This window comes from Apteryx mantelli, chromosome 3, assembly GCF_036417845.1.
Source record: "Apteryx mantelli isolate bAptMan1 chromosome 3, bAptMan1.hap1, whole genome shotgun sequence".
Classification (NCBI taxonomy): Eukaryota; Metazoa; Chordata; class Aves; order Apterygiformes; family Apterygidae; genus Apteryx; species Apteryx mantelli.
In genome coordinates, this window is record NC_089980.1 from 20,182,751 (window position 1) to 20,196,342 (window position 13,592).

Consider the following 13,592-nt stretch of genomic DNA (forward strand, 5'->3'; position numbering starts at 1 on the left):
GGTGACATGCAGCGGCTGTGCAGAAGGGCAGATGAAAGCCAGCAAGCAGCCTCCCCCCTTGGCCTTGTGGTTACCAAAACTCTGCGTGCAGCATTAACACACCGTGCTCGAACGCCCAAAGCCCCGTACCTTTTTCTTCGGTTAGGTTCACCTGCGGTTTTCAACGTTTCCTTTGTGGAAAGGAGGACGCTTGTGCAATGAATTGAAGCCAGCAACAGCCTTGTTTTTCTTAGCCTGCTTTGATACCCTTCCTAGGAGCAATACATGGCAGTCAAGAGACCTGTGAAACGCAGATCTATTCATGTGCTCAGCACCAAATCTCGTCTCTTTTTTATGCTCGTCTCTTTTTTGTGGCAGCTCTGTGCCTTTCTCCGGACCACTCAGTAAAGCGCAGAATTGTAACGAGAGGAATAACTCCAGGGAAGTCAAAAGTATTATTCACATATTTAAAGTTAAGCAGGTGTTTAAGTGCTTTGCTGGATCAAGGTCTCAGTTGTGCTAGACTACAGGCAGGAAGCGACCTCCGGAGTCACCAAGCCTGTCCGACAGGCAACAAGGGCGTGTATTCCCATCCAGGCACCCTCCTAGGATGAGCTTGAATCCTGCTCCTGCAGGGCTGAGGAAATCCCAGGACAGATTCGCAGGAGGGCTTTCCCTCCTCCCGTTAGTTCCCACCACCCCAGGGGCCAGGCTAGGTGTGCGTCCGGGATGTCAGGTAGCTGCCGGAGACCTCCCAGGACCCTCATCCAAATACATGTGCTCCCCTAGATCTCCGGGACACCGAAGAGCAGGAGCTGAACACGGCATTTGAAGTGGTGTCTCTAATTGGGTGATTCGTAACATAAAAATGTAAGAACGTAGTTTGTCCTCAATTGTAGAGATGGAGCTGGGGAGTCCTCGAAAAGGACTTTTCTTCTGCCAAGTGTTCAACAGCTGTTTAGGAAAAAGCCCAAAGGATCAAAGTCACTCATGTGTGGGAATTTCCTTCTCCTGCAGGGAATCAAACCCGGCGAGTTAGAGGCTGACACTTGCAATGCAAGGGGCCTGCGTTTAGACACCTACATGCAGCCCTAGGTTCAGGGCCCGAATACATCTTTTGCCCACCTCTTTCACCCAGGGAGCCCGGCCTGAAGCAAGCATTTAGGTCCCTGATAACTTCTTTGCTCCCAGTTGTCACTATAGCATGCAATAATAATGACATATACTTAATCTTGCCCTTTTGCTGTAGCCTGAACACTCACAGAGATAACGAAGGGCAGAGTTAAGGTTAATCACGCAGCCAGTTTCCCTTTCTGGAACTGAAGCCTAGGAAGGATGGAGAGGAAGGAAGGAGAACAAGGAGTGATTTATTCAGAAATACATCTGCAAGGAGCTTCCAAACTGCAGCTTCCACTCGTCAGTGTTGCAGGCACGTCCCACGGTGGCTACTGTAATATCAGAGGAATGCTTACTCCTGCTACTGCTGCTAATCTGGGAGCCATCACGTGGCTCTCCTATAGCCGCTCTCGCTCCAAAAATTTGACTCTTAACCTTCCCTTGCTGCAGACATGAAGTATACTGCTTTGAAACGCTTCCAAGGAACAAACATACAAAACCCTGACCTATAAGCAAAGCAAACCAAGGAAGAGGAAAAAAAAAAAGTATTTCTGGGAATAAAATGATGTGAGCCTGAAGGAGAGGGAGAAGGAGAGAAATCTGCTTTGGTCATTTCTATTTGCCCCCACCTAAGAATTCCTTTGGGAAAAAATAGCAAGAAGTTAATCTGGGGAAGGGAAGGAAAAGGAAAGGGGTTCAGAGGTGCCAAAGGGGAAAAAAGAAAAGAAAGGACCCTGCAGAAAAGATCGTTATTTATTTATTTTCGCTCATTTATGTGTCGGATGAAGCTGCAAGCTGCCAGATAGCTTCTTTTCGACAGCTTGAAGTTACTGTTGGGAACAGATCCATGTATGGAAGCGAAAGCAGAAAAGCACAGATAAGCTGCGATCCAGCTATGCAAACCATCCTTAGAGACACTTAAAGGACAAGCACCCCAGCTCCTTTCTTTCTGGTAAATTTAGAGCCGCTGTCAGAGGAGGGCTGCTTTTCCGTCCCGCTTTGCCCACGACTGCAGCGACTCGCCTGGGGTAAGTGAAAAGCGACTCGAGCGTTTTCTCGGGAGCGCCGAGGTTTTCGCCCGGACCGCCGTCCCGAGAAAACCTGCAAAGCTGGGGCTCCCGCGCGGCTCCGAGGGAGGGACGCGACCGGCAACAGCTTTGCTGCTGGAGGGGCAGAAATGCCCCGAGCGCCTGAGAGAAAAACGCTGGAAAGCGAGCGCTCTCTGTCCAGCGAGCCAGTCTGCGGGGCTGAGCGACGACCCAGCCTCAGCGCCCCCGGGGGCAGGAGCGATCGGTGGGGTCCCGCCATGCGTCTCTCCCGAAAATTCATAAAACCCAGTTTTTGGTTTCTTTTTTTCTCTGCTCCGGTCCGTCCTACTTTCATTTTGAGAAACACGTCTCGTTTGAACGTGTGGGCTGTGCTGGCCGGACATGGGGAAGAGCGCGCTGTAAGCGCCTGCTGTTTTTCTTGGCACCCGGCGGCCGTTTCTCAACGCTGCTCCGCAGATCGGAGGTTGATTGCGTCCTGCGCAGGGATTTTTTGCTACGGCCGCGACTGCCGTTACCGCGCCGCGAAAGGCGGCCCCAGCGAAAACAGCTGCGCGCTGCTGCTGCTGCGGCTGCGGCTGCTTCCCCAGCGCCGTTCGCGCCACAAGCTGGGCACCGTCCAAAAAAAAAAGACAAAAGAAAAAAGCCCTTCCTCCGCGAAGTCGTTTTTGTTAAACAGGGCGCCGAGAGGGTTTCGCGGCTTGGCTTCGAGTCCCCTTGGTTTGGTGCGCTACGGCTGAACGCGTTTCTTTTCTTTGCAAGCCACGGAGCAGCGTTTGCGGTGGGAGCCCGTGTGCTTTCGGCTGTTAAAATTGGGCGCTCACGCTTCCCCTGCAAAGCCCTAGCTAAAGCTTGCTCGTTTTCTAGACTGGGGGGGGGGGGGGAAAAACACACTAGTAGAGCAGGTGAAGCGAAATTGCACGGGAAGGACCGAAAATCACGTCAGGAACGTGACCAAAGTTGTAGGCTGCTTCCCCCGATGTGCTGAAGGATGGTCATCCAGGGGAACGAGGAGACGGCGAGGGCCGGAAACATTTCCCCTTGCCGTTACTGAAGAGGAGCACGACGGGAGCGTCCGTCAGTGTGCATCCTCTTTTGGGGGGAAACGTCTCTATTTGCTCGGTTTCTGCGAGCCTGCTGGGAGACAAAAAGCTTTTCCCCACTGCCTCCTCTGCTCTGCCCTCCCAGCAAGGCTGCGCGCCTCCCTTTCCCGGCGGGAAAAACGTAGCAAAAATACCGTAACTCCCGAGGTCCTCGAAACTCAGTTTATTCTTATCAAGGGCTCCAAGCGTCGCCGTGATCCAAACGTATTGTTATTGCCTGGGGTTACTGCAGGGCGAAGCTGCAGTTGCTTTGGTTTCCACACTTCAACATATTTGGATTTCTTTTACATTCAATGCTGAACTTCCTCCCGCGCTTAGGATGTTTGTTTTTAGGAGCCTTCCCAAATCCCTGCAACGCTGAACGCTGACGTCGCCAGCAGAAAATGCAGGTTTTCGGCTCGTGAGCTTGCCAGCGGGGCCTTTCCCGGGGATGTGAGGAGGGAAGAGCCGGGTGCTTCCCTCTGGGAAACTGCCTGGGTGCGCAGCAGTGGGCGCGGGAGCCACCCGCGGGAAGCGGGCTTCTGGAGGATGCCCGCGTCTGGGTCAGGGCACGGCGGGCAGCCAAATTCCCCGGATCGCCCCGGCTTGTGCTCTGCCTGCCTTAGCGACCGCTAACGAGTCGTCTGGAAATAGCCAAAGACCACAGACGCCCAAGGGCTTCTCCTGCCCCTGCTTGGGAAGAGGTCTTCCCCTGCCCGGCCGGGAGCTTCCCTGCTGCTTTCCGATCCCCCCCGCCGACCGAGGCTTAAGTCCTCCTAGGAAGCCTCTGCATGTCCTATTTTCCCCTTTCGCTCTCTCCTCTGCGTTGAGGCACGCTGGCGCTGTCTCCGTGCCGCCGGCTTTTCGGGGCGGCCCCGTCCCTTGCAGATCCCGCGGGGCGCCGGGGAACCCCCCGGGTGTGCGTGACAAGTGTGTGCTTTCCGCCGTGGTAACTTATTCCATCTGGTCCTTTAAAGCACGTTAAATGTTAAGCCACTCCGGCTCGCCGGCTGCTATTGCGAGCTGACCTCCCAGATTTAGGCCGGGCAGCGGACCACAGCTCTTGGAAAGCATCTCCCGGCCAGGGTAAGTGCCCTGGATTGTCCTGGCTTTGGCTCAGGGAGGAGGTCCCCGTCCCTACGGATGGTCCACAACAGCGACGTTTGCTCCGCTGCCAGCTCTGACGGCTTTCGGCTGCGAGCCGCGATTCTGGCCCCGCAACTCTTCCCTGTGTGCTTTTCCAAAGACGCAGCGGTGCCAAAACTTTGGGGGAAACCTTCTAGCAGGGCTGCCGGATCTTCTCGGGAATGCTCCTTCCTGGGCTAAATACCATCAAGGGACAAACGGGCAGCTGCGAGAGGTGTCCTCGCTGTCCTCCCCGGCTACATTGCAAAATCCGCCCGAGGGCAACGGGTTATCTGCTCAGCTAGCAAACACTGGGTAAGATTTAGTGCAAATCATGAGCACTTTGGGAAAATCAGCTGGTTTCTTTCTAGACACTCCAGAAGCCACTTTTGAAAGCCCCCAGGCCCCACCTGAAGACCCTACATTGGTGAGAGCCCTTGCGTTTATCAAGGCTGGGCCAACCTGCCCGGATGTCCACCTTGCCCCCTGCGTGCCTGGCAAATGCCTCAGTGCACCAAAAGATCTGCAGATGGACCTCCACGGAAGTGCTCGAGAAAACTTTTGGCCCTTGATGATGAAGGGATGTCTGATTTCAGTGTTTGCACCTTTAAAATAGCCAGGCAGACTATTTTTAAGCCAACTTTTGATGCCTTTGAAGCCCAGACCTTGAGGAACGCTACGACATCAGGCGAGTTGGTAAGCGTTTCGAGTTGCACCGCTGCTCACGCTTTCTAGATGTTTTCTGTCCCTGTTGATAAAAACATACCCAATTTGAACATTTCCCTCTTTAAAACAGCCAGTCTGATTATCATGAAATGCACCTTGGAGGAAGGAAAATCACGGAACGAGAGAAGCTCTGCTTCTTCTCCAAGCTTGTCTCCTGCTGGACAAACCATCCACCCTCAGTTACTCTTTCCCCACCGGCCCCAGGTTTGCTGATTTTCTACTCTGATTTGGTATTTGTGATAGGTTGCCTTGGTAATTTCGTCCCACTGGCCAGCGATGGCCGGCTCCATACATGTTACTCCTCTCTTTATTATCTGCAAGCTCTGGTAGCTTCTCACACCATTGACTTGGTATGGATCTCACACGGCTGTCAGTCAGGGTTAGCCTTCCGCGTGGACATTGCTGTCACTTTGCTGTCGGCAATGTCCAGCCGGTCCTTGTGCTGCTGTCCCGGCAGCGCAGTGGTATGGTCAGATTTTCAGACGCTCTTTCAGGTTTATGAGGCTGTATGTCTTCTTTTGACTCGTCAGTCCGCATTCCTGCGATTTTTCCTCTTGGGTCATGTCTCCTCAACCTCTCACTTCTCTCACCTCTTTCCATTTGGTGGCTCCACAGCTGTTGCCTGCCTTCCTGGTGTCACTGCTCATCCAAATGCAGCCGTTAACTCTGAAGTCTACTGATGGCAAATAAAATGCCAGTACTGTTAACAGCCCTGGCATGCATACCAGGAATACCACATTGCTGGGTAGGGGTCTTGAGGCTGCAGAAGGAGGCCAGAGCTTTCTTGGAGCCTGGGAAAAGAGCTGAATGAAGGAGGAAAGCCCGTATTTCCATCAGCTTTGCTAAGATCCTGGTACTCCACCAGATATAGGGCTTCCGACACCCCAGCGGAGTGGTTCGACTGCTGGATGTTTGCTCTCTGCCCCCCATGGTAATGCCCTCCTGCCACCACTGTGCCCCCCACTCCCCGGAGAGCAGAGCGAGCTGCCCAAGTCCCCGCTCTGCCCCGTTTCCTTGATCTCCAGCCCACACGTGGGCTGCGTTCCTGGGCTCAGAGCTACGTGCTGGAAACCGTCCCACTCCCGGAAGAGACAGGAGCACTCGCACAAGAGCACGAGGTCATCTGAGCAAGCTGAAACACAAGGGGGAAGAAGCCGGAGCTTGCACAATCTGCAGTAGGAAACATCTGGGCGCGCGCGCACATGCACAGCACATACAAGCCCAGGGATGCAGCCTCCCACCCCCGCTTTGCTGGACGCTGGGGACGGCCCCCGAAAGAGCAGAAGATTTTCATAAGTGACGTGAAGTTTTCGAACCATGAGACAGGTGGCAGAGGAGCATCTTCAATCCAAGTACAGCTGTTAACTCTGAAGTCTACTGATGGGAAACAAAGTGCCAGTACTGTTAACAGCCCTGGCACGGATACCAGGAATACCACGCTGCTGGGTAGGTGTCACAAAGCAGCAAACAACCCAGAGAGCTGCGAAGAAGCCACTCAGCTTACGACGGCTTTCAAACAGGCTCCGTTCGAAATTCGGGGGTGAGAACAGGCCGCCATGTAGCAGCATGGGAAACTTGAAGGGAAAATCCAGTCTCACACACAGTACAGTTTCATTTCTCCAAAATCCTTCCCAGAAAAAAATAGGTCGATCCGGAGGTTAAGTCTGGTTTCCTTCTGTTTCTCTTCCTTCTTGTTTAAATTTTCTTTACATGCAGGACTTTGATTACCGTGTCCAGGACATACAGCACTGATTGCTGCCTCGGTGCCGCTTGATGGCCCAGCTCGGAGAAGACGAGCATCACTGGCTCGTACATCTTGGGAGGTGCAAAACAGCAAAAACTGCTCCAAAATAGCCGGGTCTGCGCGTGCACCGGTGGGGAGCCCCTGTCCCTTGGAGCTCACGTGTGGACCGCTGGGAGAGACAGGAAGCAGGAGAAGATCCGTATCACTGCCTCAGCCATTTCGGGACTTAAATCAGTGCAGAACACAAAGAGGGTGCTTCCTCGCAGCGGGCCGAGGTCGGCGACTTCTCGCTTTTAGTGAAACGCTCTCTTCGCCCTGCGGCATCCAGCCCCGCTCCGGGCTGGCAAACAGATGGCGCAGAGGAGGCCAAACTACCTTCGCGACCGGGGGCCGCGGCCGGAGTCGCGCGCTAGGGCCGGCGGGTGCCGGGTCTCGCGGCGGGGGCCCGGCACGGGGACCGGGCGAGGGATACGGCCTGGCGTGACGGCCCGCCGCGGGACGCTCAGCACGGGGCGGCGGAGCCCTCGTGCCGTGGCTTTCCCCGGGGAACGCGTTTCGGCTGACGTGGCCGCTGCGTTTTTCACTCCGGGATTCTGCAGTTTTGGAAGAGCAAAGTTATGTTGTTTGGGAGGGAAAGGATGCCGCGGGGACTGGCGGTTAAGCAGGGGACATCTGCTCCTTCATGTTCCAGGAGCTGGTTTTGGCCTGTGGGGCAGGCACAGGCGTGAGATGCCGGCGTTGACGGGCCCCGCTGTTGAGACCAGTGATGGCTGTGAGAAGGCTTTTGCGTTTCTACTCCTTTGGGACGAGCAGGGAGAGACTTTGCACCCAGCACACCCCTTACACTAAAATCAGGTGCTGAAGTTTTTCTGTGCACATGCTGAAGCTCTTCTGTATAATCCCAATGACCAGAAAGCAGGTTTTTCCAAAAGAAAAATGAGATTTTGGAGCTGAATGCTAAGGGAAAAGAGTGCTGGCTGGTTTTGCGTGCAAGACGTTTGCAAAATGCAGGCAGTCCTCCCCATTTCTGAGCTCCCTAAATTCACGACCAGCCCCTAGAGCTAATCGGGCCTCTGACCGAGGCGCGCAGCAGGTGGTTTCCCGTGCAAACGCGCTCCTGCGTCTGCTGTGTGCGGGCAGCACTCTACGAGACTTGGCTTCCTCCAGGAAAACTCTCTCCCCAGCTGTTAAAGGCTGCGGTCAGCGATTAATGCTGCGGATTTGTTGTTTAAACCTGCGTGAAATGCAGCACCGAGCAAGCACTTGGGGGAAAGCTTGCAAACGGCACGTGCGTGGTTTCTCCCGTTACCTCTGCAGGCTACCGCAGCAGCACGGCGAGCGCAAAGCGTAAGTTGCCGTTTTTTCACGGACGTGCACAAGTGTCCTAGTGGGCACCGCTTTCTCCCTGGGGTACGGTCTTTGCACTCAACTTTCCAGAGGTTGGAGACACCTTCCACATCCAAGAGCTCTGGTCGGCCAGCGTACAAAGCCCTCCGGCAGCCAGCTCTCACATGTGCAGACCTCCCTGGGGTTATCAGGGCTCGGACTGCACCGGCTACTCGGAAACAGCTACTCAGACCCTGGCCGGAGAGCTCAAAACGAAGCGCAGCAGTGATGTACAGCCTGCGAATTGCCCTGCCGATTCTCCGCCGTGTCGCAGGCCAGGGGAGGGCTGGGGCATGTGTGCGCTCGAGGCTGCTGCAGCAGGGAGCAGCAACAGACAGCAGCTCCCGAGGCACTCGAGGAAAGCCGTGGATGGTGATGATTAAGCGCTAACCCCTGAAGACTCACCGGTGATGCCTCCAGCGTTATCTGAACTCACAAAATCCGGAGCGGGGACCAAAGCATCCCCGCTTTGGGAGGAGCTATTGCAGACTGTCCTTGCCTTGACCACTTGTCTCTCCCACAGGGAGCACAAGGGATTTTTCAGTACCTAGGGGTGAGTGCCTCCCTCCTCTAAAGCATGCAAGAGCTTGGACCTCTTCTTGCCCGAGGTGCTGAGCAAAGGTTTGGCCTGCACCGTTCAGTCCTGTGCTCTCGACACCACAGCCATTGACGCCTTTGTTGCACGTCTCTTCCTTTTGCAGAGAGCAATTGTCTCTTCGCTCTGCGTATGCACGCAGACGTTGCGGGGAAACCTCCTCCAGCAACTCCAGGGGGACGCAGGCGGTTTGGTGGCTCCCAGGGAGACCTGTGGGTGTGCATGAATGAATGAATGAACGAGCAGTTCGTTAACAGTGGCGTGAGAAGCTTCACAATTTCAAGACTGCTAATGAGTGGCTGCAAGGGTGTTTGCATCAGTAAGGTGTTCGCTCGAGCTGTTGCAAAGAGAGAGACGTGGCTGAGAAGGTAGATGGAGCAAAGTGCTGCCTCTCTCAGCAGCCCAGGAGAGCCGCCCTGCAGCGCAGCCCGGGCAGCAGAGGTGATGTCCTGGTGCTCCAGTTTGGGACCACGTTGAGCAAAGGAGCTGGGAAGTAGGTCAGCAGTGCAACTGAGGGCAACAGGGAGCTTTAGGGAGAACCTGGTGGCTGACAGCTAATTAAAACCTGCCTCGCGATGGTTACTGCTGCAATGATTAGATTGCAGCGTGCACTGCAAGAAGCAGCGGCGGGGGCCGTTTGCTGCGAGCAGGCAGATGCCATTTGACCACACCGCTTGTTTGCCACCAAACCTGTGCAGCACCTTGCACCCGCTGCCGAACCAAACGCCACGGATACATGTCCCCTGCTCTGCTCACCTCAACTGTGGATGCTTTACAAAAGGCTTTTGGGACATCATCCATGTTTTATAGCAGATCCCAACCAGAGGAATTTAGTTCTCCATCTCTGCTTGAGGAAATGGCGATGCAAACACTTAAAAAAAAAAGAAAAAAGAAAGAAAAGCACAAATGAAATCCACAGGAAACCTCTGCCTCGTTATCTTGCCAGCAGTAACAGAAATTACAGGCACAGCGATGGGGTGAGATGGAGAAGTGTTAAGAGGGGGCAGGAGCTGGAAACACGGCTCCGCATCTGCACTGTTCTCCTTGCACCAGAGGACCTGGACACAGAGGGCTACTGAAGGTCGCGGGGCACTTGCAAATGCTCAGTGTGTGTGTTGTTGGCCTTGGTGCTCTTTCAAGTCCTCAAAGCCACAGAGTTTGGCCTGGAGGTGGGACAACAGGTTCATCTGCTCCTTGCTGGAGCCAGGGAGGGGTGGAGGAACCGTTCAGCCGTGGCCTTCGGAGACAGGGCGGATGGGGAATTGCTCAGAGGAAGGACACTTGGGCCAGCCTGAGGAGTGGCGTGTCCCTCGGTGAGGTGACCGCCAGCCCTGCCAAGCCAGGGGGCAGTGGCATGCAGGGCTGGCACGGGAGGCTCAGGGGGTGTGGGCTGGCCTGCGTGTGGCCCTCATGGGGCCCTAAATGACCCATGCATGGCATGCCTGTCCCCAGAGCTGAAGCCCAACCCAGGAACCTCTCGGGGTGCCCCTGGCCTCCTCCCATCTCCCCACTGGTGCCACGGGGAACAGACAGAGCAGGGCAGCCCTCACCAGCCCCCCCGGCTTCCCCTCTCCCATCCCTCTGAGGGCTTCCTGAGCCACGCTGCGGGGGACCAGCAGCTCCCAGAGCTGCCTGCCTCCTGCAGGCTGCAGGTGGGGTCAGGCTCAGCCTGCCGGGCGGCAAGGTGGCCGGGGGGGTCCTGAGCCCCGGCAGGCAGGGCTGGGGGTGGGCAGGGGTCAGGCAGGGCAGGCAGGGCAGGGCCGGGAGAAGGCAGGGGGCAGGCAGGGCAGGAACGGCTGGGAGCAGGCAGCGCAGGCAGGGTGGGCAGGGGGCAGGCAGGGTGGGGCTGGGGGCAGGCAGGGCAGGGGCAGGCAGGGCAGGACCAGGGCAGGCAGGCGGTAGGCAGGGGGCAGGCAGGTCAGGCAGGGCTGGGAGCAGGCAGGGGATAGGCAGGCAGGGGATAGGCAGGGATGGGGGCAGGCAGGGGGCAGGCATAGCCGGGGGCAGGCAGGGGGGCAGGCAGGGGGCAGGCATGGCCAGGGGCAGGCAGGGGCAGGTGGGAGGCAGGCAGGGGGCAGGCAGGGCCGGACCGGGGGTGGGTCCGCAGCCAGCCCTGCCTTTCAAAGTCCCTCGCTCCGAGGAGGAAATCGGGAAATATTTGCAGCAGCAACAGCAGCAGGAGGAGGAGGAGGGCGGCTGGAGCTGCCACCGCGCCGGGGGACGGCGGCTCTCTGACCCTGCCCGCGCCGCGCCGCGGAGGGATGCGGAGGGAGGGGGCTGAGCGCATCCCCGCGCGGTGCGGTGAGTGCGTGTGCGCGCAACCGTGTGTGTGTGTGTGTGTGTGTGTGTGCGTGTGTGTGTGTGTGAGCGCGCGTGTGCGCGCGCTCCCTCCATCCCTCCATCCCTCCATCCGTCCCTCCCTCCCTCCTCCTCCTCCTCCTCCTCCTCCCTCCGCCGCGCCGCGCCGCAGCCGCGCACCGGGGCTCCGCCGCCCGCGCCCCGCCGCGGTGCCCCGCGGCTGCTGAGCCGGCCCCGGCCCCGGCCCCGGCCCCGGCCCCGGCGGCGCCCGCAGCTGCCCCCCGCCAGGTAGGACCCGGCCCCGGCGCCCCGGCGGCGGCTTCGCGCGGGTCTCCGCGGACACCGGCGGGCGGCGGGCGGCGGGCGGGGGGCTGCCCGCTCCCCCGGGCCCGCTGCCCGCACCCTCTAGCGAGGGAGGCGGCGGGGCTCAGCCTCCCCCCCCCTCCCCTCCCCTATCGCGACACGTCGCGGCGGGGGCCGGAGCGCGGCGGCCGCCGCCCCGGCGCTTGCGGGCATCCCCCCGCGGCGGCTCCCTGCCTCTCCCCGCCGCCGCGGCCGGAGGCACCTGCCGCCCCGCGGCCGCGCTCCGGGCCGCGCCGGGCCCCGGCGCCGCGCCGCGCCGCGCCGGCTTTGTCTCGCCGCGAGCGCGGCCGCGCCGCCGCCGCCGCCGCCCCCGGCGCAGCGCCCCGCTCGCCGCCGCGCTGCCCCGCTCGCCGCCGCGCTGCCCCGCCGGGGTCCCACGCGGCGCAAAGCACAAGGTCGCCGGCGGCCGGCGGGCTTTCGCGGCGCCCCTCGCCCGCGCCCCGCGGAGCGCCGCTCCCGGGCGTCGGGCAAAGCGTGGGGCGGGCGCGGGGCCGGGGGGCTGCGAGGGGCCGGGGCGGCCCGCGCGCTCGCTGCCACGGCGAGGGCTGAGCATCTCTTTCAGGGAGGGGGAGCCGGGACGCTCGCACGCTGCCCCGCTGCCGCGCCGCCCGGCTCGGGCTGGGGCAGCGGCCGCCGCCGAGGAAGGCGTTGGCGCCCGCTTGGGTGCTGGCCTTCTCCCCTTCCCCTCCTGGACGGCTCTTCGGAAGCATCGCCTCTCCCAGCGACCGACGGGCACCACGGGCAGCGCCGGCGCCCCCGTCCGCGGCCGCTCCCACCGCTGGTGCCCACCGCCAACGCTGGCGGCGCCTGGGCCTGCCGCGGGGTGCTGCACCCCCGGGACTCTCTGGCGTCCGACACGGGCTCGAGCTCCCCGACCGGCCTCGTCCCGGCAAGGGCGCGCGTGGCATCTCTCCGGCTTGTTGTCGGGAAGCTCGTAGGAACTTGGCTTTCTCCGCTATCTCTACCCCTCTGGCAAGTTCGGCTGAAACAGGGGGAGGGAGGCATGTGAACAGACAGACAGACAGACAGGCACGGAAAGTGTGATTTCATGCGCCTGGCTTCCTCAGGAGGCCCGGCTGCAAAGAGAAGTGAGATCCGCTGCCGCGGAGAGAGAACAGGCGGCGAGGCGGGGGAGGACGGGGTGCCGAGCCCCGCTTCGGAGGCAGGTCGCCCGGAGGCCCGGCGTGCACCTGCGCTCCCATCCCCTTTCCCAAGCTTCGGCGGGCGAAAAACCAGGCGTCCGCTCGACGCCGGCATCCGGCTCCCTCTAGAGTCGGCGGCGGGAGAGCCGTGCCTCCGGAGAGCCACGCCGCCGGGACACGCTGCCGCCCGCCGCCGGCCCGAGCCGGCAGCCGGAACACACCGGGCTGCCAGGAGCCTCCGGCTCGTCTGCCATGTTTTCTCCTCGCAGCGCGCCCGGCTTCCCCCTCTTCCAGCGGGAGACGCGGGGCACCAGAAACCCCAAGGGACAAATAGTATTTCTGCCTCGCTTCTCTTTTCCTGGCATTTTCCTTGCCGAGATCTTGCATCACGGGGGAGAGGAACAACTTGCTGCGTGGTCTCGATACGTTAAAAAAGCGAAACTGCAATCTCTCTGACAAACAGTTCCCGGCGAGCTGCCCCCAAACTCAACCAGTCTGGCCGAAATTTTATATCGGGGATGCTTTATTTTCTTTATTTATCTGTTTATTTTGGAAAGTTGCTGGGGAGATGGTGGGAGGGGCCGGACACTGTGTTCAAGAGATAGGATCCTTGGAAAAAAAAATCAGTGGCAGCCTGGTAATTACTGTAACTTTTTAATGCCCTTTGCAGACAACAGGGTGGCCCGATGTGTATTTTACTTGGGTGGCTTCGCAGCGGGCTGCGCCTCTGGCTATATTTGGAAAGGTTTGGGGTTTTGCTGGTTTTTTTTTTTTTTTTTTTCTGTCCCGATGCAATCAGGATGCTGATGGCCTGGAAACGGCTTTCCCGCTGTGGCGGTCCGGCGGTCCCGAGGGTCACGGGCAGGGGATGCCAGTGGGCCGGGCCCATTTCGGGGGAAGGAGCCGGGCTGGGCCGAGCTGGGGCTTGTGGGAATGTGGTGTTCGGAGCTGGCCGCAGGTCCAGCCGCTGGGGCGCTAGGGTCCTCCTTC

The 13,592-nt window shown here is 59.1% G+C and overlaps 1 protein-coding gene across 3 annotated transcripts in view; it reads left to right on the top strand.

The window, feature by feature from the left end:
* The first annotated feature begins 1,583 nt into the window (after positions 1 to 1,583).
* Positions 1,584 to 13,592, top strand: part of SLC8A1 (solute carrier family 8 member A1) — a 77,084-nt gene continuing 65,075 nt past the window's right edge. For 2 of the 3 annotated variants that reach the window (XM_067292869.1, XM_067292870.1), the window contains exon 1: positions 11,058 to 11,095. In XM_067292869.1, coding sequence (XP_067148970.1) covers positions 11,061 to 11,095 — 35 coding nt within the window. In that variant the 5' untranslated portion in view covers positions 11,058 to 11,060. Of the gene's footprint in view, positions 2,124 to 11,057; positions 11,096 to 13,592 lie in introns of those variants that run through there. The other variant, XM_067292871.1, reaches the window with a different exon arrangement.